This window comes from Strix uralensis, chromosome 5, assembly GCF_047716275.1.
Source record: "Strix uralensis isolate ZFMK-TIS-50842 chromosome 5, bStrUra1, whole genome shotgun sequence".
NCBI lineage: Eukaryota > Metazoa > Chordata > Aves > Strigiformes > Strigidae > Strix > Strix uralensis.
In genome coordinates this window covers 72728124-72754828 of record NC_133976.1, presented here as the reverse complement: position 1 = coordinate 72754828, position 26705 = coordinate 72728124, and the positions used below count along the sequence as shown (strand labels likewise).

Genomic DNA, 26705 nt, shown 5'->3' with positions numbered 1-26705 from the left:
CATTTGTAGCCTTGCAGGGAGGAATCTGTCCTTAGTTAAACTCTATCTGATTGACTGATCCCCTTTTGCAGCATTTGAAACTCATCCCATCCTTAGTGCCAGAAGAGCCTTCCCACTTCCATCGCATGCAGGTTTCCCATCTATTGAAATGGGAGGGATGGGCACAGCCCCTTGAGCTCATCCCATGCCTCTGAAATGCCACTGTGGGCAGGTCCAGTGAAGCAGCCATATCTGTGCGTTGATTTTTTGACATCAGGCTTCGGACACCAGCTGAAAGGCATCTGCTGTTCTTGGTGCCAGCAATTCCTCTGTAAGAGCCGCTTTTGTGCCATTCCCACGGTGCCTCATGCCTTTTGGTCCACACAGCAGAGAGAATACGTGCGTGGCCAGGGACTGGGATGCTCCCCTCCCATGCTGCTGTTCAGAAGGGGGTCCCCCTCCCCTGTGCTCACCTACAGCACTCCTGCCTTTTTTCCATCCTCTCACCCCCTCCAAGCACCTGCCAGCTTCTCCATCTTGCCATGGGCAGCTGCTCAAAATAATCCCCTGTGAAACCTCTTAATTCTAAGGAGCTATTTAGGGAGCTGTGCTCAAATCCCTCCAAAATCCTCTTTTTCCTGAGGGCTACGAAAAATAAAATAAATGCCATTGCCCCCAACCTCTGCTGCAGCAGGGGGGGCTGAGGGGGGTGATGGGAAAGACAGGATTGCTTCACTGCTGCTCAAGTGCTGCTTCCCCTGGAGATGCAGGGGAGATCCTCTCCTCTGGGAGAGGGGAGCTCTTCCTGCTGCCATTCTCCCAGATGTGCTCCAACAGCTGGCAGCTGTTTGTGAAACATGTGTGCAACATCTGCAACATGATACCAATGCTGTGTGGCACTGTAAGGCTTTGGCTAGCTGACCGCTGCATAGCTTGTAGTCTCTCCACAACTCTATTAAACGATATGTTGGATGCAGTTGTGCTCTGTGTTGGGGGGTGCTCTTAAAGCTGGCAACATTCTTGATGAGCAACTTGTCCTTATCCCCCTGTCCTGGGGGGATTCCCTCTGGACTGAGGGGCCCTGATTGCATTTGGTGGTGATGGTCCAGGCAGGCGTTGGACCTGCTCAGAGCTGTGTGGCAGCAGGGACATTACCACCCTGGCCCTCAGGGTTCATTCATCCCATCAGGAGCAATCCCTAGCTCTGGTGTCCCTCCCTCCAGCGCGTCAGGTGCCCTATCCAACATAGGTCCTCATGTGTCCCCTCCCATGCCCTGGTGGCATCGGGAGGGCTGCCTGTGGGGCTGCGTGGTATCCCCTTGGCTTCAGTCCTTTCCCTGGCACATCCCAAGGGGCTGGGACCCATGTGCAGTTGTTAGTAACTGGTAAAGGGTTTTGAGCCCCAGGGCCATGCCCATGGGGGACCCCCAGCTGGTGGCCCTGGGGCAGACACCAGGGCAGGTAGCAGGGGACAGGAGTGGCGTCCCAGTGTCTCCACCACAGTGCTGGCTGAGGCAGCACCAACAAGGGCAGTGCAGGGCTCCTGCCAAGCACGTGTCCATCATCCCCAGATGCTGTCAGCCGGGAAGTGTCCGTGTCTGGAGACGCTCAGGAGAGGTTAGTTCTCCCCATGCTGATACCTGACATCCATGACGCTGATGGAGATGCCTCCTGACAGCGCGGCATGATGGTGCTGAGCTGCCAAGCAAACAGCACCAGCCTTCATTGGCGCCCCAGGGACCAGTCACAGCCCCTCGCAGGGTGGCACGTGTCCCCACCATGGCCCCTGGGGACCAGCAGCCCTCACCCCCACAGTTGCAGCCCCATGCAGAGTGGCTGTGGAGGGCTTCACCCTGGTCATATCCGTGCGCCACAGGAGCTTTCTCCAGGGGATTTGGGGGGATCCAAGTGTTTCTACTTCCAGACAAGGAAACCCAACCCAGTGGGAAGGGACTTGCCCAGGACACTGATGTAATGATAGCAGGAGGGGACTGGCCTCAGAGGGCCCTGTATCCACAGTGTGGGGCAAGCAACCTGCCTGGGGGGCACTCCTGCCCAGACACCACATTTATGAGATGGGGAGCCACTGCCCGATCAGGGCACCGCTGCCTGGCTGGAGGTTTTTCTCCCCTTGAAGGCTGTGTGGCTTGGAGAAGGCTCTTGGCTGGTTTGCATTGCATTGTGCTGTTCGGGAAAACACAAATACCCTCACAATGATTCTGTAAAGAAAAATGAGTTTTGTGCTGATGCTGCTGACCTGGCTCCAAACAAAACCTGCCCCGTATTTGTCCAGATACACGGTTCTTCAAATGTAAACTCAGCCCTTGCCGTCAGCCTGAAGCGTGCTGCCTCCTGTTTGCTCAATGGCTCCAAAGCCGTGTACACAGACTTGGAGGTACATCAGCCCCTGGGATGGCTCTGGGGATGAGGGGCAGGACATAGGGGCAGTGGTGCCTCGTGTCTCATCATGCAGGCAGTGCTGGGCCCCTGCCCCGCTCCCTGCCCATCCCCAAAGAACCCGTGTGCCCTTTGGCTGCAGCTCACCCTTGTCTATGTAGCTGAGCCTGAGCACCTGCCACACCCTCATCTGTGCATTCCCCTCCAGTACACACCAGAGCATATTTAAAAATAACTCCTTGGTGGGGACAAGGACAAGAGACAGGGGTGAGTGCTCTTGGTGGGAGGGGGACAACATCCCCCTCCACCTCTCCTGACAGTGCCACAACGTCCCAGCCAAGCGGCCACTCCAGGTCACTGCCTGCCTAGCCCACAGAATGAATGCTTCCACGTGTTCTTTAAGTGTGTTTGGTCCTGCAGGAAGGTGAGAAAGAGAGCTGGCATCTTTGTCCCCTCTCTGCACTTACTGCAAATGGGAATTACAATCCAAGGATTAGGAATTATAATCCAAGATTTTTATTTTAAGGTGGCTTTTCAGCTCTGTGAGGGGAACTTCAGAGTGATGCTCCCAGGGGAGCTGGGTGACAGAGCAGCTGTCACAGCCCCAGCCACCACAAGTGCTTGGGCAGCTGAAGTTCAATCATGCCCTCCAGGCTCCAGCAGTGGCTGTATGGGGTGACGCTTCGGCAGGGAGGAGGGTGGGGTGTGGCAGGGTGCTCTGCAGCTCAGGGTACAGGGGGTGTCCCATGGCTGGGCACCTGCCTTGGAACCACGGAGTGTGCCTGAGCACTGGGCAGGTGCTGCCATCAGGCTGCACCAATGGATTTTCATGGGTTCCTGGATGCTTTGAGCCTTGAAAAGAAAGATGAGTCTGTTTCTTTGGGGGTGGAGAGCAAGTCTGTATCAGCCATCACTGTTTAAATGGGAGCAAGCTGGGTGAGTGGCACTGCCACGGTGAGAGGTGTGTGGCAGCACAGTCCCCAGGCAGCATCCCAGCCACTGCCTGGTGGGGTGCCATGTGCACCCAGCCCCACTGGGGCTGCCCCCATCCCTGGCAGCACCACAGACCCCAGAACGCTCCCCCAGCTGTGGGGAGAGGCAGGGCTCTGAGAGAGATTGCCAGCTGCCAGTCCCCTGCAGCAGCATCTGCTCCTGGGATGCTGAGCGCAAAGTTGCATCAGCCTAAAGTGTCCTGCAGCCCCTGGGAGGCTTCTGCCCTGCACTGCTGGCAGCATCTGCCCTGGCGAGGCACCGTGATCTTTCCTCTTCTGAACTTTTTCCCCTTGTTCCTTCCTCCCACTGTGTTCATGGCAGACCTGTGCAAAATGTTGGCAAACTGCTGTTTTTTTCACTGACATATCTGCTGCCTTTCCCTCTGTTAATTATTATAGCAGTGCCTCTTCTAGGGCAAGTCGACAGATGGCTGGGGTTTTATCTTTGAACAAGCTATTTAATAAGGGCTCCTGCCTTTTCCCTTGCACATTTCTTTCCTGGCTGTATGTCCTTAGCTGCTGGATGGGTTGTCCTTTTCGTTGTGGATGCCAGAAGATGTGAGCTGAGGCTGAAGGCCGAGGTCAGATCCTGGAGGATGGATTTTTTTCTTTCCCTTTAAAAAGGGAAGATAACTCTGCCTGGGTTCACATGGCCCTTACCAAGCAACGCTCTCCCTCCCTGCAGAAAGATGTGATGGAGACCTGTTCCCCACAAGGAAGTGAGAAGGGCTGTGTCAAATGTCCTATGGGGCAGGTCCTAAGTGTGCAGAACGCTGATGTAAATGCTGAAAGCAGCATGCTGTCCACTCACACCAGATGAAGATCCGGCTTGCAGGTACCAACCTGTGCTCTGGCTCATGCTGTCATCGGCTGTGTGGCTTTGCTGTGGCCCACTGGGTGCAAAGGAGGTAATTCCTTCTGTAGGTGGAGGGTCACAGGCTGTGACTGGGAAGACAGGGGGAGCTAACGGTGTCAGGAGTGGGCTGGCTGGTAAGTGGGGCTGCCTTGGATGCGCCATGGAGCTGTGTGTGACGTTTGCTGATGCTAACTGGTGACTGCTGGTCTGCCTGGGCCATCTTACTTGAAAGCCACATAGCTGAAGTCTGAGACAAAATCTCAGCATGCCACAACGATTGGGACCTTGTCCTTACTGGGGCAGAAGCAGCTCTCAAGTGCTGGGGAGCTGAGCAGGGTGGGCAGCTCCTGCAGCTGGCACATGGGCACAGGGCGGGCTCGCTGCATGCCCCTGCACTGGTGTGCCCAACAGATGCACCAGGTTTTGTTTCAGAAAGCACAAGCTGTGATTTCCCCCCACTGTTGCTGCGTCCCAGGCTCTGAAGGGGATGTACAGGGATCCAAACGCTTCTGGACCTGCTCCAGAAGCAAAGGGAAAGCTTCCCTTCGCATGAGAGCGAAGACCAGGGAAACAAGAGGAGGCTTTGGGCACCAGCCACCTCATGGAATGGCCTCAGTGCAGACACCAGCACCAGGCACCAGGCCCTGGTACCACCAGGCTCACTTCAGTGACTGTTTTTGCTGTTTTTACCAGGATTTCTCTGCACTTGGTTTTGCTAAAGAGTTTTCAGAGCCACATGCCTTGAGACTTGATAACATTAGCACCGAAGTGTTTCGTGGTGGCACCTGCCCCAGTGAGAGGGTCAGCACCAGTCTGGGCTCCCTGCATGGCAGGGCTGTGGCACTGCTCGCTGTTTTGTTTTCCCCTCCCTTTATTTCCCCCTCCCTAGGAAGCTGAAGAGGCGGCTTTTCTTTCCTTTCTCTTGGATACTTACAACAGTTGTAACATCAGCTGTCCCAGGTCGCTCTTATTCCTGCCAGGGCTGCTTGTCCTGGCGGGGAAAAAGCCTTGCTTGGAGTGTCCCAGGAGGGCTGGCGTCCAGCGAGCTGCCGTCAGAGCCTGGCTGGCAGCTCCCCGCACTCTGCCCCGCCTGCCTGTCTGCACCAGGCTTAGCTGTTTCAGGCCTAGCCAGAGCCAGCAGAGATGCCTGCTCAGAATATGTGAATTTGTGTTTTCCTATAGGGAACATGTTGTTCTCCTTCTCCAGTGCTGCCCAAATACTTTGCTCCAAGTTTTTTATGAAATATAATGAATAGCTCATTTCAAAAAGGCGGTGAGTGGAGGAAGGGGGAAGCAGTGGGAGGCAGGAGGGTGCGGAGGCAGCTGCGGCGGGGGCATACCAGCAGCAAGACGGTGGCCGTGGGGAGGAGTGAGCATCCCCGTACCGTTGGGCTGCGCATCGTGCAGAGGAGCATCAGGGCACCCACAGCTGCTGCCAGCACAGAGCCCCGCAAAGGCCGTTGCTTTTTCAGCACACATCTCCCTGGACTGACCCAGGTCTTTCCCAGCCAGCCGTGCAAACAGCATGGGGTGGCAATGGGAGGGCAGGAATTTAGTGCCCTTGTGGGTGGACACCCATTTGCTGTGGGGTGTGGGAGGAAGCTGCCCCGTTTGTTCTGATTTAGCACTAGAAAATTCATGAGAATGGCAAAGAGGGGCCACCAGCTCAGGGAAATCCTGAGCATGCAGCTGGGTGAGTGGAGGAGAGGGGCACTTGCTCCTGTTGCTAGTGCTGTGTGAGTCCTGTTTGATCAGCAAGTCTATGAGACTTCTGCACATCTGAGATGGAGCTGAAACATACTGAAAAAGTGAAATCTTCCGTAATGGGAGGGAATAGGAAAGTGTATATGGAATATCAGGATGGGCACATTTCTCTGTCAGGCACTTAAAGTGTTTTACCTGCTACAGCCTTGGCCCTACAGTCCTGTGGAGGAAGAGCCTTCCCTCTCCCCTTCCACTCTTTTTCTTTTTTTTCAAATGTACCTGACATTGTTTGGGAGAATTCACATGAGGAGGAAGGGTTAGGAAGACAGGGCTCTTGTTTCCAAGAAGTCACTGATGACTATGCCATATTGTCAGACCCCAAGGCTAGAGCATGGGTGTTACATGAAATAAGATCCTACCCTGCATGCTTGAGAACAGTCCCAGTTCATGGATTGTATGGATTAAGGCAGAAAACACAACTCCTCAGCCAGTTTTTAACCTCAGTTGCACCCATTAGCTCCAAGACCAGCCAAGTGTGACAGAGCTCCTAAACTGGTTAAATCCCACAGCCCTACTCACCACCACACTCCTCATCCTTGAGACACCTACTTATTTTCAGCCCCCTTTCTCAGGTCAGGCAGGAGTATGTGCATGACCTCACGACCCCACGTTGCCAGACTCAGGATCTGGGCAGTGACTTGATAGAGGGGCACCTCGTCCCCAGCAGCTGGCAATGATGGGAAACCTGAACCTGTGGGGAACAGCAGAGCCTGACTCTGTGATCAGCTGTGCCCTGGGCACCCCCAGGGCACCAGCACAATCTTTCCAGAGTCCCCGAGGTGAGGTGGAAAGGGGCACATTGTGCCCTGCATGCAACAGTGACATTGCAGGCCCTGTTCCCTCGCTGTCCCTGATCACAGACTGTGACATGGCAGCTTTGGGTTTGTGATAATCTTCCTGCCACCATGCTGCTCCCTGAGGGCTCCACTCTTCACGTTGGCTTTGGGACCCCAGGAACAACACCTGCAAAGCCGGAGGCAGCAGGCCATGTAGTGCCGAGTTCAACGGCAAGTCTTCTGTATCTTGCTTGGTAGGGGGTGGGTGGAACCCGCTTACAGCAAAGCACTTGAGGGACATGCTTAAAGTCCATCTTGAAAGTTTCAGAGAAAAATTACATCTCAGATTTCTCTGTGGAAAAGAGTGGCATATTCTGATCAACTCTGAACACACACTATATATGTTATTGCACATTACGTATACTGTATAGATATAACAGTGTATAGATGCACCGTGACAGTTGTGGTACATGCTTTTTGGATTGTAATCTCTTTGCACCAGCACTACCTAGATGCGTCTACATAGTATCCATCCCAAAGATACCTGCCACCTTCCGATTAATAATAGTATCTGCACATCGGAGCAAGTGAGGAGTATTTCACATATAGACAATCTGTTTTTATTGCTTTCATCTTTACAGCCAGGTGTGTGATCTAAACATCAGGCAGAAACTTCTCCAATAATCTCCTATTTCAAAACATCTTAGAAAATGACTGTTTGGGACAATCTGATTTATAATATATCCGTGGCACACAAAAACATAAACAGAAGCCTCTGAATTCCTGGGAAATTTCCTGTGTCTCAGAGGGTTTTCTGTCCTCCCAAGTGTTTCACCGTGGGCCTGGGGGTCTAAGGGATTCTTTGAAGCCAGCAAAGAATTTGCAACCTACAGACAGGTTTTTTTTAGCAGGTGCAGTCTGAATCCAGCATCTGTTCAACTCAGCTGCAAAGATGTAGATTGCCTTCCCCCATCCATAGCAGAGGAGAGCTTGCTTTGTGTGCACGTGTTTGTCTCTGATCATCTCTCTCATCCCTGTGCAGAACTTCATAAAGGTCAGTTGCATTAACCTTGGGGTTATGCTTTGTGTAAATATGCATGTATGTCTGATTTGCATGGAAAATGTCATTTTCCTTATGTGTCTCCCATCCAAATGTTAACCAAGCCTGAGCCTACGTAGCGTGTGAGATGGGCTGTGATGGCAACCGCAGCCAGCACAGCTGTCCTGCTCAGGCAGTGCATGGCTGCATATGCCTGATATTTTTGTACAGCATGATCAGCTGTGTGGATAGTAGAGATGCTTACATGTTATCTGCCGTATAGTCCTACATGTTGGCAGACGGTGTGTGCATTAGCACACAGTATGTGCTGATGTCCCTGGGTGCATGAGTTTCTCTGTGGCCAGCTGGCATCCAACACATGCATTGGCACATGCGGCTTGTGAAGTTGCTCTCCTTGCCGCAGCGTGCACGTGCAGCAGCGTGCGCTTTGCATGGGTGTGTGGGCCTCCCTCCCCAGTGGTGCAGAGCTACACAGACATGAGCAGAGGGTTTGGGGCTGGCTCTGCTGCATGCTGGCAAGATGGAAAGGAAGGAGCTGCAGCACAGAAGGGCTTTTGCCTTCCCCCCTCACCATATTCCTCTCTGCCTCACTGCAGAGGTGAATTTCACATTGAGTCGCTGTCTCTTGGACAAGATTATTTCATCCTGGTTTCCTCTGGATGTGAGCATTCAGCTAGCTCCTGCTGCATTCAACAAAAAATCAGCAGTAGCCCGCAGCCGGCTGCCCCTGAGGCCAGCAGGAAGCCAGGATGCTCAGCACTCCTCGGGAGCACACCTTTGGTGTGTCACCCATGCATCTGCGCACGCCACCAGAGCCCAGGGACACAGGAAGGGGGGCTGAGGCAAAGAAGACATTAGCGCACAAGTGACATGTCTCAATATAATTTCTAAAACTATTAACTGAACAGATAAAATATCTCTGGTCTATTTTTGTTATTTTGTTACAAAATATTAGCCATTTGAACTCTTTGCTAGGTGTGACCACACCATTTTTCCCAAAGGAAGCTTTTCTTGGTGATATTTACAGCAGGAAACAGGTACAGACAGACAGGTGCTTTCAAAAGCCTACACACAGGTAACACTTCTGTTGTTAGTTTTTTAAAAAGACACATTCAGATGGGGTTGTGACTAGTGTTGAAGAGCTGAGTGACTTCAAAGCTGCTGTCCCAGGCATGGCTGTGAAAGAGCGGGCAGGACAAGGACAGTGCTAGCTCACAAAACACTGCCGACAGTCCCTGGAGCCTACACTAGCACAGTGAGGCAGCTGGTGGAGTGGGAGACAAGGGAGCTTGCTCAGCAACTTGCATTTCAAAGCAGAGACTCTGCCACGCAGCAGCTTCCTTGATTTAGGGCTCAGATTTGTTTCTGGAAACCTCACAAACACGTGCAGATAGTTGCAGGTTGAGCCTTCTGAAAAACATGTAACAAAACTCAAACTCTTACAGCTCGGAGGCCCTCAAATACTTCCAAATCTGGTGGTACCTTTTTGTGAAGAAGTTCGAGTATTGATGAAATTCTGGTTGTGGACCATACCCACACCTTTCATCTACAAGGAGGAGAGAAAATGTGAACAGTGGGATGCTTTGAAGGTCTTGCAGAAAGCACTAAGTGTTGCTACCACAGTAGCCCAGACCATGGCATTAAAAGTACTTCAGTAGCAGACAAACACTGCATTAAACCCAAATTGTTTGCACTAAGCTTGATTCTCCTGTCACATTTTTCCACCCCTTTGCTTCTGGTGTAAACAGATTAATTTCACTGCACCTGCATGAGCAAGAGAGAATCAGGACAGAGCCTGACATTTTGCATAACACAGCTCTGTAGACCTCAGCAACACCTTGTTCTCTTCCACTGTCCAGCAGAGCCACCTTCTTGTTTGGCCACTGACTACCTGACACTCACTGCAAAATACTTTTTACTGGGTTTCTCTTTTCTCTCTCCCCCATTCTTTTTTTAATATAGAAGGATATGAATTTGGCAGCAAAAAGCCACTGGTTCATTTGGGTCAATCTAATCTCTGCAACAGCTTCCTGCCTGATTCCTCCACCCGAAAGATTGTGCTAGGTTCATGATCAGAATCACTGCTGTCAAGAGCTGGTGATTTTTCTTTGGGCTGCTCCCTCCAGTTGAGCTGCGGTATACATTTTGTCCTTCGTTAGGTTGTCACTGACATGCTCTTTCTAGCCTGCACCCTGTCAACGATCAGTCTGCGTGCAAGGGTGTCTATTCACAGTACTACAGCTACACTGAGTCTGTGTGTCTTACTTGCGTGTGGGAGGGCTGTGGGAGCAGACAATACAATAGATCAGATGAGGTGTAGACATGCTTTAAAGTGCTTGTCAACCTTCGAGACCAACCTTCAAAGGAAATAAAAAATCCATATTTTGAAGTGAAGTCCGAAGGGCTCATCTACACAGTAGAATTTAGAGCAACCTGTTCCATGACAACCTGGAATAGAGTAGTTTAGTGTCTCTCCAGCTAAACCCTGCAGAAGATGTTGTTACCACCAGGCTAGAAGACAGCAAGGGTTATCTACATCTACTTCTCTGTCCAAAGGTCAAGGCCAGCATTAGCCTTTTGCAAGGTCAGGGAAATGAAGCCAACTTGCCCTGAGAGACTGCTGTGCCTCAGGTACCTCGATACTTCAGTTAACTTACTTCTGCCCTTCATCCAGCACAAAGAAGGGAGTCTCACAGAAGCTTCCTTATTTCTTCTTTAAATACTTGCAGCTCTCCCGTTCAATTATTAAAGCAGCAAACCTCTCTTGTAGGAACTTCATAGACATTGATATAAATATTTTATCTAAAAAAATTATTTCATCAAGTATATTAAGGTTTTTGTTGTTGTCATTCCATGTTAAATGTCAAGTAAAATCTAATTTATTTATTTTAACACACACATAGACCTTCAGTGGCTCACTGCACCCTGGGAAAAAACAAACAAGTACTGCCATTCCTCTCAGACAGCGAAATAACCACTGAGAAGGGAGGGCAGTGCCAGTGCCTCCTGGATACCACCCTTTTCACTGCAGCAGTGAGTAAAATTAAAACGGCAGCCACACACTACATTGACTGGACAATGGCAGATGCCACACATATGCTTTCCCAGGAAGCTACGGACAGGTTGTAGGAGATCCTGGCTGCCGTGAGGCGGCGTGTCACCCTGGAGGGAGCCAGCAGCAGATCAGGCCAGCTGTGCCTCACAGCTGGCTGGAGGGTGAGGTGAGCCCTGGCTGGGGGTGAGGACCTCTCCCTGGGCCTGGCTTTATGATGTGGAGCATCCTGGCTAGAAGAAAGCTTCTCTGGTCTGGAGGGAGAGTGGGCTTCTATTCAGGGTTTTCTTACAATCTTTTCTGCTTCTGTGGTCCTCCCTGAGGCTTTGCCTGTTGGCTCCTGGTCAGTACATTTGCTATGGTGTATAAACATGGCAGCCTAGTGCTCTGCTCCAGACAGCTAAGTAAACAACTTAGACAGACCTTTCATTACACCTGGGTGTATGGGTCAGGCTCAGAAACAAGGGGACCCAGAAGTGTGCAGGCTCCTGCCCCGGAGGAGGCTTGGGCACAGGAGACCCTTCACCCCAGCCCCTGTCCACTTCCCTAACCCCAGCTGGACTTATGCCCAGGTCAAATATGTGAACTCTTTCATCTGAACATTTCAGCAGAGCCAGCAGACATACAAAGAGCCAGTCCCTGATGCACTGTGTTTTTCGTCACTGGCAATAGCCCCAGAGATGAGCATATTGGTACAATCCCTAAGGAAACTGCTGTGTGGCTTTTACCCCATAAGGTAAAAAAGAGTGTCCTGCATCTGTCTTCACTGTCGCCCTTTCCCTGACATTTTGCACATGCTTACCACTGCCAACAACTCCTGCCAGTCCTCATCCAGTGACTATGTCACCAGCACCCAGTGCTCACGTCTCAGCCTCACATGGGAAGAAAAAGCTTTTCTTTCTTTCCCTCTTAAAATAAAATAAAAATAAAGGCCCTAAAAGGCATTCTGTCCTATTTTAAAATCCTAAAGTTGATCTTCTTAAGCCTTGAAGGGAGATAGAGTGAGTGAGCGAGACCAAAGCCTTTAAGCTAATTAATACCTTTCCCTCCCTACTGCTCAAAGAGATTTTTTTTTCTAAAAATACATCCATAGCCCATTTGTAATGCCGTCTTCCTTCACATCAATGTCCCCAATAAAGCAGAGGAGCTGAGCTGTCATCTCTATCTCAGGATCTTCCCTTCCCCTCACTTTGAAGCTGGGATAGGGAGGGAGAGAGGAGAGGCTTTGGAGTCTGGTATCTGGGCAGCTTTCCTATAGGAAGGGCTGATGGAGGCAAGAGTAAAGCCAGGCAAGAGATACAGATTGGGACCTCACATGGGTGGTTTCCAAAAAGCTCCTTCCCTCTAACACAGGAGGAAGAGCTCAAGTGAAGGGAACATTCACCCCAGCAGATGAATGTAACACTTGGCTTTTCTTTCAGAATATAAAAAAGCAGGTGGGCAGGAAACACAAAACCAGCTAGGAGGAGGAAAGCAGAGGTGGGTCTGTTTTATGCTAGAGAAGACAATCTTCATATGTGTGTGTGTGTATGTGTGTGTTGAGGTGGGAGGGCACCTCTTGGTGCCAACTCTTTGGAAAAGTACTCATCCATTCCAGGAAGACCCCTGGGCTTAATCCCTCCCTTCTGCTCCCTCAGAACTGCTTGGTGTTTCCTTTAGTAAGCATGCGCCATACATACGCTACCATACAAGTGTATTTACATGTGATGAGGTCTGCTAGGTCTCAGCAGAGGTCTCTGGTACAATGCTCCAATATAACAACAGAAAGAGTTTTGGTGTTCAGAGAGACCATCTTTGTGTTGTACTGCAGCTCAGGACAGTCTCTCCTCCTCTTGAACTCTCTTTCACTCGTGCACTCCCTCGCTTGAAACTGGCTGCTGCAAGGAGATAATATTTGAAGAGCGATGAAGAGAAAGCATGGCAAGTGGTACAAGTTCTCAGCTCCAGCTTAGCAGGCAGCAGCAGTGGTGGCAGGGGGAACTCCACCTCCAGGCGTGCCCCAAGGTTGGTCCTTGGCACGGGTGAGTCCGTTTCTCTCCGAGGCTGGCGAAGTTTTGGGGTGGGTACAAACCTATCGCCAGGTAAATGCAAGGCAGGGAAGGCAGTCGAGGAGTAGCAAACGGAAGACACAGTGCCTAGAAAGCAGCAGGTCATCAAGCCTCTCAGGAACGGGGCAGCAAAGTGCTACATGGGGACTGCACGAGCACAGGAAGCCAGCTGGGCTGGCAGGGTGTGAGGATGTGTGAGAGTGTAGGTTGGCAGTTTCTGTAGATGGCTCCTTACAATTAGCATCATCTTGAGGGGAGACAGGGTAAGAGTTAGGTCAGTTGGATTTTTTTTTTCTTTTCTTCTTCTTTTACTAAAAAATAAATCACAAACTAGATCTCTGTAGGCAGAAAGGGTCCCCGGGAGGCAGTGGGGAAGGGAAGTGGGGAAGTCTGTGCTGTTTTGGTGCTGGTGGTGTGGCTACACGAGGCTGCGTGAGCCACTGGAGTACCTGCGCCTCTGAAGCAGGGAGCTAGGGGGGCAATACTGGTGGGGGTGGTTGTAGGGAGGTGGTGGAGGTGGGAGGGGAGGCTGATGGACCAGCTTCATGGGGGTCCCGGGGAGCCCGCTGCCCACACCGCGCCAGGGGGTGGAGGTGCAGGAATCAGAGGTGACGTAGCGTGTCAGAGTCTGGTTGAGGGCCGGCTCCATTCGAGCGAGGCACGGCTTGTCCAAGACAATGACTTTGACAATCTGCTGGCACTGTACAAGTGTCCCCGCCGAGGCGGGGTGCGAGGGCACCAGTGCTGTCTCCAGCCGCTCCCGTGGCATGTTAAGACATGTGCTGGGCTGCATTCCACTCTCGGGCCCCAGGGCGGAGTTGTGCTGGTACGTTTGAAGCCTGTTGTGAATTGACACCTAGTTTAGAAACAGCCAAAGAAGCATTAAATGTTACAAGACTTTTCCCATCTGCTGCTACTGGCTGCCCTGAACCCCCGCCACCAGTCGGCCTCACATGCATTAAACCCTCCCCTCCTCAAAAAAACAGAATAGGCACAATCCCCAGCTGCACAGCTACCCCCAGTAGCCCCATCATCCCCATCTAGGCCTAAGTGCCCCTGTCCTTTCCATCACGTCAAAGGCAGCAGGGCCGGCATTCCCAAATGCAGTGCAACTTTGATTATCCAAATGGCACAGGGAACGCAAATCAACTCTAGGAGTGGAGGCGTCCGTAAATTCTCATGGTAATGAACAGACCTCAGAGGTCATGCCCGTGTCCCCACCAGCAAAAAGGAGAGGGGAACCAGACAGAAAGGTTTCAGATAATCGAGGTTGTACATTTCAGCAAAATGATGGTAGCTGAATCTGAGATAGAGAGAGACAGAGAGACTCGAGCCTTTCCCAGCTCCCTGCCTTTCTGAGTAGGAAGGTACACCACATGACTGGCTAATCTGTTTACAAAGGAAAAAGCAGAAATCTGACATACTCTAGCAAAAGGCAGCTCCCTCTGATCCATTTGATGGTTTGTCAGTGAAAGGAAATGATTTTCAAAAAAAGAAAAAAAAAGAAAAAATGTCCATCTAGCTCATACAATGATAAAAGAAATTCATGATGAAATGGCAGCAGATTAGATAATCTCAAAGAAATGGAAATGCTCCTCTGCTGGCAGAGTATTACTTGGGCAGCTGAAAGGGGGAAGGGAAGCAGGAGGTCATCAGGGTCCCCACAGAGAGATGATGATAATGGAGTCAAATAAGGGAGCTCACTGAGTCCAGTTTGAAAAGGAGGAGCTGGCCTGGCCTGGAGGTCCCTAAGGGGGGGGAAGCGCAGCAGGAAAATGGTGCTTCCCGAATGGTGGATGAAGTTATAGTTCCTCCTGGCAAGGACATGGGCTGATGGAGACCCCAAACCACAGCAAAGTTGCCGGCTCAAAACAGAATGTCAGTCAAGTGACAAACCCTGGGTAGGAAACGAGTGCTTGGAGGTTGGCATGGCACTTCCAGCTAGGCAGGGGTACAGATAGGCAGATGGGACAATGGGGGTGCCCTGATGGTCTGGCATGTTGCACAGCAGCACCAGACAATTGGGAAGGAGAAGCTGTGGAGTGGCCAAGCTTCCCACCATGCTGGAATAAGGATGAGCTGTCTGTCCCTACTCAAGCATGAAGGTTGCTCAGACTCACTGCACAGCAGAATGTAATATTGTGTCAATATTTATTCAGACAGTGGAACATCCCATAGGAAAAGCTGGTTGCTGGGCCATGAAGTGCTAATGACATTAGGATACATGGAAGCTATTCTTCACAAGGAAACACTCCTCCCAACAGGAATAGGAAATTGGCTGGGAAGGGGGTGTCTGCAGGGAAATGGGATGCTCTTCAGGGAAAAGAAGCAGCACCTACTCCCCACAGAGAAGCTGAACTCTTTGAGTAAATATGCTGTGACAAGAGGGGAAAGAACTACCCTGGAAAAGGGCAAATTTGGGACAATGGAGATATTCCAGGCAGGGAGAGAGTAGGAAGTAGTAGATAAGATTTTCAGTGTGAAGATTGCATTTTCCTGTTTCCTCACAGGCAGTGGGAGTATGGGTGTCTGTGAAGAAACAGGCAACCCACTGGATTCTAGACATCCCTGCAAAGATAGATGCACACAGGACAGCCAAGCTCCCTACCTAGGAAGGTGAAGCTCTAGGGAAAGTCTCTGGTATACAAAGGCCATGCTTAATCCCCTTCAAGGGGGGATGGAGAGACAGAGCTGCAGAGATTGTGCAGGAAAGCTGGGCTGCAGGGAATTTGCATGTGATGCTGCATGGAGTTAGCATGTCAGGGAAGTCTTTAGTGGGGTTCTCAGTCTCCCCATAAGCAGTGGGGTGGGTTAGTCTACAGCGTTTGGGAGCTTGGTCCATGAGGGATGTTACAGTTATAAAAACGGATTGAAAATGCTTTGAAGTTTAGTTTGGATTTGAAAGTTGTATTACCCGTCCTAGCAGTAACTTTTAATTGTATCTCTGGAAATTGGTAAAATTGTCAGTCTGGCTGGGGAGGCATTGATTAAAACCTGAGAAAAGAAACAATAGAGAATGTGAGAAGAGCTGAAGTGAGAGAGAATTACTTACCTCAGCTGCTCTGCACTCTACTTACCTCCACTGTGCTGTCCGAGACCTTCTCCCCCAAATCCTTCTTGCCTTTAAAATAAAACAAAATACCTCACTCATGAGCTCTGTACCTCTAGTCAAAAGCCAGACCTAATACTGTGGACTGGAAAGCTAAGGAGAGAGGTGCAGAGTCAAACAAGACTCGACTGCAAAAACAAATCCAGACCCTCTTGCAACCTGATAGCTGCTTAGCGGGGTAGGAGGAGGCCCCTTTGGGATCCTATCCTTAGGTCCTGATCTCAGTGCCATTCTAGTGAGTTGGTAGCCACTCACCTCTGCACTTGATTTTTGCTGGCATACAAGCCAAGTCATGAATGGACGCAAAGCCTTTGATACACAGAGGCTGGTCCAAAGTGTTCATGAAGAGTCTGGATGAAGTTAATAGTGCAGTTACTGTGTTGCATCAGTTCAGGGAAGAAAAAGTGGGCCAGGTTCTCCAGCAGTTATGTATGCTCCATCAGTAACGCCTCTTTGCTAGATGTTACAGCTACAGACTGGGTAATAAGACTTTAGTGGCTTTTCTAGGGTATTTGAAGAATGCATATGTTCTCATATTGCCACTATTTGCCCAAGGCTAAAGGATACAAAATGGAACATGAACATTTCTTTTTGTGGTTATTCTCACAGGAATCAATGAGAACACATTTGCAAAGGCAGCACTGCTTGACCAAAAGAAGTTGGGTGTCCTCCTACCTGTTGGAGAGCCTTGCTTAGACTGCAGTTCCATCTGAGCTCCATTGGTCCTTAATGAGAGAGTCTTTGCCCCTTGCTGTTTCTCCAGCTCCCCTGCAAGACACACATACAGAAGAGAATGATGAGAGGGATGGAGGGAAGGACACCAGCATAATGAAGGAGCAATATGGGAAGTCAGCAAGAACAATTAATGCAAGAAAATGACAAGAGAGTGCCAAGAAGGGAGGGACAGAGGAACAGCCAATAAAAAGACAGAAACTGGAGAGGACTTGACATGCGGAGGAACTTAACTATCTCCACAAGACCTTCTAGGTATGACCTGCATTTATACAGAATAGTTTATTGCTGCAGAGGAGGGGACCACTGATGCTGAGCTACTTTGGCTCATCAATTTATATATGGGAAAGCCATCAAAGGCTACATGGACATCTAATCTGTGTAAGACAGGCCACAGAGGGGCACGGTACAGACTGCTTATCCCCTAGACATTCTTGGAGTGAAGGACAACTCTGCTAAGGCTACCGGACCTGTCTTGCACTTCCCAGCTATCTACAGATCATATTTGCATAGTCAAAGGAGTATGAGATGGTGAAGAGTCTTCCGGGTCTGGCAGTCTAAGCTTCACTGTTCCAGGTCACTGTATCACATGCTCTGTTTCATAAGCATCATAAGTAGTTAAGTTCATCCATTTCTCCTGCTGGTGGGCGGTCACAGAGCCTGACTGCTTTTTCACCCCACTGGCGAACACAAGAACAATCCTGTGCAGACTTGTGCTACTCATCCTCTTTCTTCCTGTTCCTGAAGAATCCATTTCCTTTACCCTTTCTTCCTTGTAGACACATGCAGTGTGATGGCATTAGAGTGTGAATTGTATTAGAGGCCCTTACATTCAATTCGTATCTGTTCCAGCTCTGTAACTTCTGCTATTGACTCTTTCAGATCTTCCACGAACTTCTGCATTTCCTCAGCACCCAGAGCACAGAAGTGTAGTACCTGTTTCTTCTCTGAGCCCGAAACTGGAGTCACCAGTGTGATGCCATGGGGGTAATCTGTAAAGATGTGTCAACAAAATAAAGAAGCGTTAGGCATTTGTACTGGAGTAGTTCGCTGCTTTGGCACCTCCGCAGGACAGAGTTTCCAACATGAGTCCAAAGGAATGGCACACCTAGAGTTTGTCATGCTGCAAACTGTGGGAACATGCAGCATTACGGCCCTTCAGGGAAACAGAATGGCCAAGCTGCGGCAGCAAGGCAACTGCCACCAGCACCACAGCACTGCCAAAACCAGAAAATTCTAGTTCTTAGTTACACTTAGTGCAACACTGGCTCTGGGAACCTAAGCACAGAGGTAGGACTATAAGGCCCTTCTGAATCTGTGGAGGAGTAAACACTATATATAAGAGGCCAACCACACTTTTTCTCCTGTGGGAGATGCAACAGGAGAGGTTGGCTCCTGGAGTCAAACATCCACAGTTGCAGGGACTTCTCCCCAGTCTCTACTTCTATCATCAGAGAAGATGACAGAGCTTTTAGCACAGCTCATTGTGCTGTGCAGAGAGAATGGTAAAGAGAAAGATGTGGGTTTGCAGGTCTTGGCTTTGTACTCCCCAAGAGGCAAAACACACAGGAATGTAAGTGAAAGGACATGTCCAGAGAGTGAAAATATCACAACAAAAGGCCTTGTGTTTTAAAGATCAGGTTGGGTGCAAGGTGGTGGCTGGAGATTCAGCCAACAGAAGCAGGAGAACAAAAGTGTGCAAGAACAAGACTTGCTACGCTTGTGATTGGACCTTCTCTACCTTTTGTTCAATGGCCAGTGGTTTCAGCCCCTTTTCTCCTTCCCTCTCACCTTTCCCTACATTTAATTTCTCTCTTCCCCCGTCTTGCTTTCTTTTCTCCTCCACTGCTCCTGAATCTGCCTGCCTTTCTCACCCTCTTCTTTTATCAATCTTTATCAAACAATTCAAAGGACCAACATGCTATTTTCTGCCAGCCCTCAGCTCCCCCTGTTTTTGTCTCAGGCACCTTTTCCCACCCTGTGTCTGTCTCATCTGTTCAGATCACAAGCTCTTTAGGACATCTGCTTTTCTGTCTCTGCAGGAGATACACAATAGGATGCCTTTTCCAGAAGACCCTTGGGCACTCCCAGGATAGTCACGATACCCCCAAAAGCTGATCCCAGCCTCCTGGGGATGCTGTTATGAATGACTCTCTTGTACATACAGGGATGTGAAAGCCTCTGCATGCTGCAGAGAGTGGGGTGTTGAGAAAGTGACTCATGCTGCCAATAGGGTAGAGAGAGGATGTAAAAAACTTAGTATAGCCCGTGTGCTGCTATGGTCTTCCTTCCTTGCAGCATGTTCTGCAGGTGCTCGTAAAAACCCCAGTGGGCATCAGCCATGCTTGCCTGGGTCTGCTGTGCAGCCCCTCTGCCCATGCCAGCAGGAAGCCTGCCTGTTTCTGGAACTCCTCCACCGCACAACCAGCTTCAATCATGACACATCATGGCTCTATTCCCAGACCATCAAGGTCAGGCTGACTAGGGCTGGCCTCTCGCCATGCTTTGGTGGGTGCTGTTCCAAGGGCTTTGCTTCTGTCTTGGGAAGCTTTAAGCACAGCACAGTATGGCACAGTGCAGGGAGGCAGCAGCAGCACCTGAGCCTTTATCAGTGTCAAAGGTAGAGGTGGGAGTTGTGACTTGGGGCATGAGGGGAGAGGGGCTAAAACTGGCAGCGGCAGTTTTGTCAACACAGTTCTCCACCTACAGTTGGCTCCTGAGAGCTCCCCTCATTCCCCCCCACAAATGATCTCCTTGCCACCATGACAAGCCAGATTCTCCAATGAGCATAAGTTCAGCCCTTCTGCAGGTTCTCAGACACAGCAAGAGGTACTAAAAGCCTCTTCTCATCACACTGTACCTGCACAGGGATCTGCTCAGCACGAAGCTTCGGTTTTCTCCCCTCCACTTTTAACCCTGATGGAATCTCTCTTCTGATGCAAACTCACACTGGGTGGCACAGCCCCCCTCCCTCCTTTCCTTTTCCCTGCCAAACCCCTTCAGGCAACCAAGGAGCAATGGACTTACATTCATTCTCAAAGAGATGGAACTGCATCCCTAGCAGGCCAACCGACTTGCAAAATGTGTATGTGGAGGAGCTTTTCTTCTTGGGGCAAAGCTTGAGGATCTGTTGGAGGGAGAGATGCATCATTGGGCAGGGTACTGGGCAACAGTGAGGCAAGAACAGTGCAAACTGCTCAAGGCAAAAAAGCTTTTTGCAAGCTCTGTTAATTGTACATAGGAGTAACACTTGGTGACTGACAGGCTCTTTGCCCAGAAAGCTGCCTGACATGCTGCACTTGTAACAACTTCTGAAATTCTGTATGCATAGCCCTGGGGCCCACTCAGCTCTCTGTCTCCCAGGGGTGCTGGATTTTTGATGCCCACATTTCTGACTTTGCAAGAGCAATTCTCTTAACCAAGGGCCAGATCAAAAGGCAAGGGAAGTCTGTCAGAAATACCTTAGAGCTGAAAACAAGAGCATATGTGAATGTTGCACTGCCCTCGCTCCCCCAGCACTAGTTCTTATGGATCTGATTTATACCATGGAGTAGAGGGATAGCAAGGAGCAGACCCTCTCCCCAGGTTCACAACTGTACAAATGGGTGCAGAAGAATAGGTGGGGAAAGCTTCTTGTCCTCTGCTCCTACAAAAGGGTTTGGTTTTAGCCTTACATTTGCAACATACAGTTTCATTTTGCCATTAAATTCAGCAGAGCTTTCATCTTGTTTGTCCTCCTCCCAGTGTCAGTGTACCTCTGCCTTCCCTTGTAACTGTCTGAACTCAGTTGCAAGGTTTCTGGAGCAGGACACTTTTAAAGTACTATACACATTTGGGGCTCCAGTAAGTAATATCTACTCTCATACAGTCTTTGCAATGTTAGAAGGCAGTGGTTTTAAAGTGTCTGGCAGGAAAGATTTAAAGTGCATGGGAGGGCTCTGTCTACTATAGTACAAACAGACAAAGAAATGAACCTCCCTTTCATGAAATGAACCTCCCTGCTGGCAAAGGCATGAGAGAGAGCAGTGACATTGCTTGGATGGCTGTAGGATGTGACAGTTTGTTTTTTCAAGGGTTAGAGGAGTTTTAGATTTGGTAGGTTTTTAACAGTGAAGGATCCAGAGCTGTGTCTTACAATGTTGATGGACCAGGAGATGGTCTGTCCTTAGGACAGGGGGTAAATGGATGTTGTGGACAGGTTTTAGATTTCTTTATAGAAATCAGAGCGAGTTTTACCACTGCAGTGCCTAATTGCCAGAGCACACTCACCACCAGCAGGTCATTGAAGAGAAAAACTTCCCTCTGGTGAGCTGCCTGCTTCTGCACTTTGTTCACATCAGTCACTTCATACAAGCGGCTGCAGCAGACCAGCCGTCGATGGGGCACAGACAGAACCTGCAGAACATCCACAAGAGCATCCAAAGGCTGAGAGAGGTGCCACTGTGGGTCTTCCCCATCCTCAGCCTGCACAACTCTGACCACTGACAGTAGCACAAGCCAATTCTGCCCACACTGCCCACTTAAATTGTCTCCTCCCCACCACTCCTCCCCATCACTTTTCCTGATGGTGCAATAGCAGAGAGGGCTTTGGTTTTGTGATCTGGATAAATCAGAGGAGTGAGACAGGCTACAGGCAACCTTCTTGCTTACACTTCCCATCGTCATGTACCTCTGGCTTCCAATCACTGGGTGACTGCTCACTTTCTCTCACCCCACTGAACATCTGCAGGTTTCCTGGGCTTTGAGAAATTATTCTGCTCATTTTGGGTAAACAGTATGTATATTTTTGCATAACAGATCGGTTGCTGCTGAAGAAGCTGTCTCTGCATTTGGGAGTCTCTTAACCCCAGCAGTCCTTAGGGAACTCATTAGAGACAGATGGGTGAAATTGTTTTCTACCACTTTGCCTTCCACTTCGTACACCCTCACAAGGCCTGAAAGTTTGAAACACTGCAGAGCTATCACTGAAGCATTGGCAGGCAGGACCTGCATTGGCAGGCAGGACCTGCAATGAGATTCTTGGGCAAGCAATTACCACACCAGATACTGTAAACTCTGGCCAAGGAGATCCCCCCAAATTAGGAAAGGATGAGATAGCAAGGAAAAAAGTATTTGGAGAAAAAGGAGTGAATTCATCAAAATCAAGGAAAGTATCACAGGAGTAGGGGCATAGAGGAAAAAGGCAGAAAAGAGGTCAGTGGGGGAGGTGGGGGTGAGAGGGTTGAGTGGGTGCCAGTGGGGTTATGGGTGCTCACCGTTTTCATTCCAACTATGGACTTCTCCACTTTGGTGACATAAGTCACATGGTCCTCATTGGATTTTAGCTCTTTCTGTTGGATCCTCTCATAGATCCCCACCACCAGCTCCCGTGGGATGTCAGCACCGTCGTCCACCCCTGCCAAATACAGAAAATGTTGGGCAGGCTAGGCAGGGAGAAAAGGAAAGGGAAGAACTGGTGGTCCCTGACAGGCAACTATTGCCTCTGCACTGTGCAGTGCTGGGAAGGCTGAAGGGAAAGAGCAATACTTTGCTTTAGGCTGTCTTCTTTCTTGCTCTAACACACCTAATGCACCAGCAGGAGAGACTGACATCTCTAAGGCCAATGCAGAAGATTTCATTATTCCATTGCTCTGCAGTGTGGCTCCTTTCCATGTGTTCCCTAAGGTTTTATAGCCACAATTTCACATTCACACATCTTGGGCCACTCAGCAGCAACCCCTGCATTGATTTCATATCATCAGAAGTGCTAGATGTGGAGGAGATCTATGATGGGATTCAGCTGCTTCTCCTGCCAGTGCAAGCATCAGGAGGAGCAAGTGTCAGCTCTCATGTTTGCTTGGTGGTGGTTTCCTTCTGTGGTGTCTCCTAGGAGTAATACTTTCCTGTTACTGTGTGATATCTGTCTTGGCCCTGTCCATTTCCTCTTTTACATCTCCTTAGATAACTCTCCAAATTTTGCTGTCTGACCCCTGCAGAGCCTGGCAGACAAGTTTTCTTTCACCCTTCCCTGAGCCAAACACCACAAATTAAACTGCCAGTCTTTCCTCTGAACTGAATTCCTTCAGTCATTTCATATTGATTTTCTCTGCTTTCCCTCCAGCTCCCTGGTCTGAGATGTACTACCCTGACTGATGCAAGTGAGGAACTGCTGAGGAATGGAGAGGCATTGTCATCTCCTGGCTCCCTCATCCACGTCCTGGTAAATGTAGCCTGAATACTCTTGTCTTTCTTCAAACACAGGCTGGTGAAGCTACTGACCTGGGCATTGGCCTGCAGGTGAGTCTAGAAAGAACTGTCTCACCTTGTCTGTAATGAGATGACATTTACTCACTTTAGTGAGTTGTGGTGTGTGACACACTGGGGGTGAGTGATCCTCATGTTGGCTGAATTCATTGTGATGTGAACTGGCAGATTTTCAAGCAGCTTTAAGTGTAAGTTAACATAAAAAACCCTTTTGAGTTAGTGCTATTAGCTGTAATACCAAAAGGGATGATGGCAGGTATCAGCCCCATTCAGTATCTCAGGAAATAACTTGAAAGAGGGCCTCAGTGTCACATTATACCAGTCTGAAGTGGATGACAAATTGGGGAAGGTGTGGGAGGCTGAGATGACACTTTCTGAACAACAGTCATGACAAAGAAACAAGTCAAAGGAACCCACAGAAGTTCAAAATCTAGACAGGGATTTACACTGGAAAAACTTTGAGGGAGCTTCATCTGAATTGCAGATGTGCAATAAGAGACACTTGGAAGATGGCTGACCTAGGATGACCTAGGAGTGAACATGGCTGGGAAATTAGACAAGAATTTGTCTAGACATGATGTCAAAAAGGCCAAACAATACTAAGCTGCATTAGCAGATCTGAAAATAAGGAGGAGGCAGTGGCTCTATATATGAGTATGTTGTCACCACATCTGAAAAAGTGCTTTTAGCAACCTATTACCAAGATGGGAAGGACCGACCTTGAAAAACAGAAGAAAATTGATTTGGGGAACTGATGTATCAGAAATTGTGAAGACGTAATGTATGCGTGAACTCTGTCACGCCTACACTTACTATAAGTAATTGCAAGCAATTAAGAAGGGGAAGATTTAGCCTGAATAGAAGGAAAATGTGTTCATATATTCAAAGTAGCAAAGAGGGGAAAGGCTTGTTTAGCACGATCCAGCAGGGTCTAAGAAGGATGGAGCTGAACAATAGGAAAATGTAATAACAATAGGCTGCTTTCAAGCAGTAAGATCTATTAAAAGATGAAACCATCTCTCAAGGAAAATGGTTGGTTTCTGAGAAGGCTGGACAGCTTTCTGCAGAAGACAAAGCTTAGATCTTCCCCTTCCCCAGCATCCTAGAAGACACCTCAAAGGGCCCTCCATGTCTGGCTCACAGGGAGCAGCAGCAGACCTGGAGAAAGGCAGTTCCACTAGGTTTTTGCTGCTTTCACCTAGGCAGAATTTAGAGCAGCAAGAGGGCAAAAAAAATCAAAGCAGAACCCTCACCTCTCAGATTGCGAATGAAGTCCTCCAGCATCATCTTCCTGTCAGGCTTGATGTTGGGGCTGTACATGTCCGTGTTGAGCAGGATGATTGCAAAGGCCAAGATGAAGATGGTGTCCGGGTTGTGAAACTGCTGGACCACATCTGGGTTACACATGCAGTACCTCTGGCTGCAGCAGGAGGGATGCACACACTTAACATGGAACATGGGAGTCCTCTGCTCCAGGATGGCAATGGCTTCATCACAAATGGATCAAATTCCTCTTTTCACTCCACCTCTCACACAAATAGGAAGGAACTGACTGCTCTCTGAAGGCAAATCTACCTACCACTGGCTGAAGTAGGCCACAGAAACTTCAGCCTTCTTGTCCTCAGGAACAAAAAGAGCAAGTGAGACTAGAGAGCATTACTCAGGCTGGTGTCACTATGTAAGGGTGATATAGGAGGTATCTACTCCAGTCTGCCTTGCTAAGGGGAAAGCACTCCTCTGGATGCACCAAGGGAGCAACACAGCACCCCTGCAAGCCCCCGTGCTGCTCTTCCTGTGAGCCACCAAGGAACAGGCAGTCCCGTGCTGGCAGACATGTTAGCACTGGCCTCACTCTGGCTCTTTGTGCCCTTCATGCCACTGAACATCTGACAAGGATATGGATCTGCCACAGCAGTGGCACAGAGGACTCCGTGCTTCAGAAGCCTCTCCATGATCACATTCTTTGGAAGGGAGGTCCCTGGCCATTCACTCCATGGCTGCTGCATATTTTCTGCCTTGGGTGCGTTCTCTGCTTCCACCTGGTTGCAGCAGTGGGGCTGCAGGGCTCATTCTCTTACCTGAAAGCCTCAATTAGCCGCTCCACCTTCTGTGCCTCCCCCTGCACGCGGATGTGGGCCTGGAATTTCCGCAGGGCTTCATCCAGCTCCATGCCTGAGAAGTCCATCTCGTCCACCACGCAGCTGTGGGAGGGGGACACAGCCTTCATCAGCACCTCCTCCTGCAGAGGATGCCAGGCAGGCTCCTTCACTGTGGTGCCAAGGCTCAGTCCCCAGAGGAAATACCATGGGAGAGGTGCCAAGACATCACTACAGCTGCCCAGATCATGCTTAAAATGGCCAGTAATTTCAGACAAGTGATGCCTGCATTCTACAGCAGGTGAGCAATTCTTGTGCCTAACCATATATATACATATGCGTGTGTATATATACCATTATCTATCTATCTATCTATCTATCTATCTATCTATCTATCTATCTCATATCATATTACATATGGCATATATATTTACATACATATATACAGAGAAAGTATATATATGTATTGATATTTATCTGTATCTGTATAGACACAGATATCTAGACATCTATATTGTCATAGATATTTAGACACCTATACCAATACCAATATCAATATAGATATAGATCCATCTATTTCTGCCTTTCTATTATCTGGTAATCCTTCACACATTGTTCATTCCTCCCTCCCTCTCAGCATATGCACTTGTTCACTACCCACTTACACATCCTTCTCTTTTCTCTGTTCACTGGGATGTTTCTGCACTCGTCCTCTCCTCACCTTCCATTCTGTCCATGCAGTACACAACCCCATTTGCAACCTGTACCTTCTACACCACTCTTCACTACCATTGAACCACTGCAGCAAAAACATTCATTACGTCTTTAAAGACCAGAGCCAGCTCAGAGAAAATAGGAAATGGAAGCTGTTGTACAGAAATAACATTTCAACATCAGCTGGCTTGTAACATCAAGGCTGGGTAAAACTCTGCCCATGTAGCCAAACACCGCGAGTCCCCAACAATTCATTCTGTCCAAATCCCTATTCATTTTATAAATTCTACTCATTCCACACAACCTTTTCCATTTCCACCATATTTCAGTGCCATGCATCCCTGTTACCTGCTGGAAATCCTTCACCTCACATATCTGACATCACTTTTCCTTTCACAGCAATGCATTCCGCACTGGTAATTCACAGCCAATTTAGATACCCAAAGAAGGGGATGCCACCTCTCTTGTTTCCCACTAAAGCATTCTCAGCTTATAAAAAGTCCTATTGTTAGTCTCCAAATCCTACTACTACAGTTCTTCCTGTCTGTATTAGTCAAATAATGTAGTTCTTACTCTTACTGCATGATATTTTTGTCATTTGTAATGACGCCACCTTCCCCATGTAGCTTCAGCACATTTGTTATCATATTCCTACCTTTTGTGTCCATGTCATTACTGCAAGCATTAATCAAAAGACTAGACCCAGAAAACTCTGCTCATAACCTCCCTTAGGCCCAACTTCCCATTTCAGCAGAGTATGTAGACACTAATGTCTGCATCCGCCAATTCTCTCCTCTATTTATGATTCCTCTGCTAATTTCTTTCTCTTCCACTCTCAGCTAACAATTTCTCATGTCAAATGCTTTGCTGAAGTCTAGAATTACCTT

General features: G+C 49.1%; 1 protein-coding gene across 3 annotated transcripts in view; it reads right to left on the bottom strand.

Annotated features, from left to right (window-relative positions):
- Nucleotides 1-7361: 7361 nt before the first annotated feature.
- Nucleotides 7362-26705, bottom strand: part of IQSEC3 (IQ motif and Sec7 domain ArfGEF 3) — a 107015-nt gene continuing 87671 nt past the window's right edge. Inside the window, exons 6-15 of one of the 3 annotated variants that reach the window (XM_074871618.1) lie at nt 25087-25209; nt 24262-24428; nt 22021-22160; nt 21035-21160; nt 19793-19892; nt 17596-17757; nt 16709-16801; nt 16002-16045; nt 15839-15918; nt 13627-13763 (exon numbers count right to left, since the gene is read on the bottom strand). In XM_074871618.1, coding sequence (XP_074727719.1) covers nt 15844-15918; nt 16002-16045; nt 16709-16801; nt 17596-17757; nt 19793-19892; nt 21035-21160; nt 22021-22160; nt 24262-24428; nt 25087-25209 — 1030 coding nt within the window. In that variant the 3' untranslated portion in view covers nt 13627-13763; nt 15839-15843. Of the gene's footprint in view, nt 13781-15838; nt 15919-16001; nt 16046-16708; nt 16802-17595; nt 17758-19792; nt 19893-21034; nt 21161-22020; nt 22161-24261; nt 24429-25086; nt 25210-26705 lie in introns of all 3 variants that reach the window. The other 2 variants (XM_074871617.1, XM_074871616.1) reach the window with 2 other exon arrangements.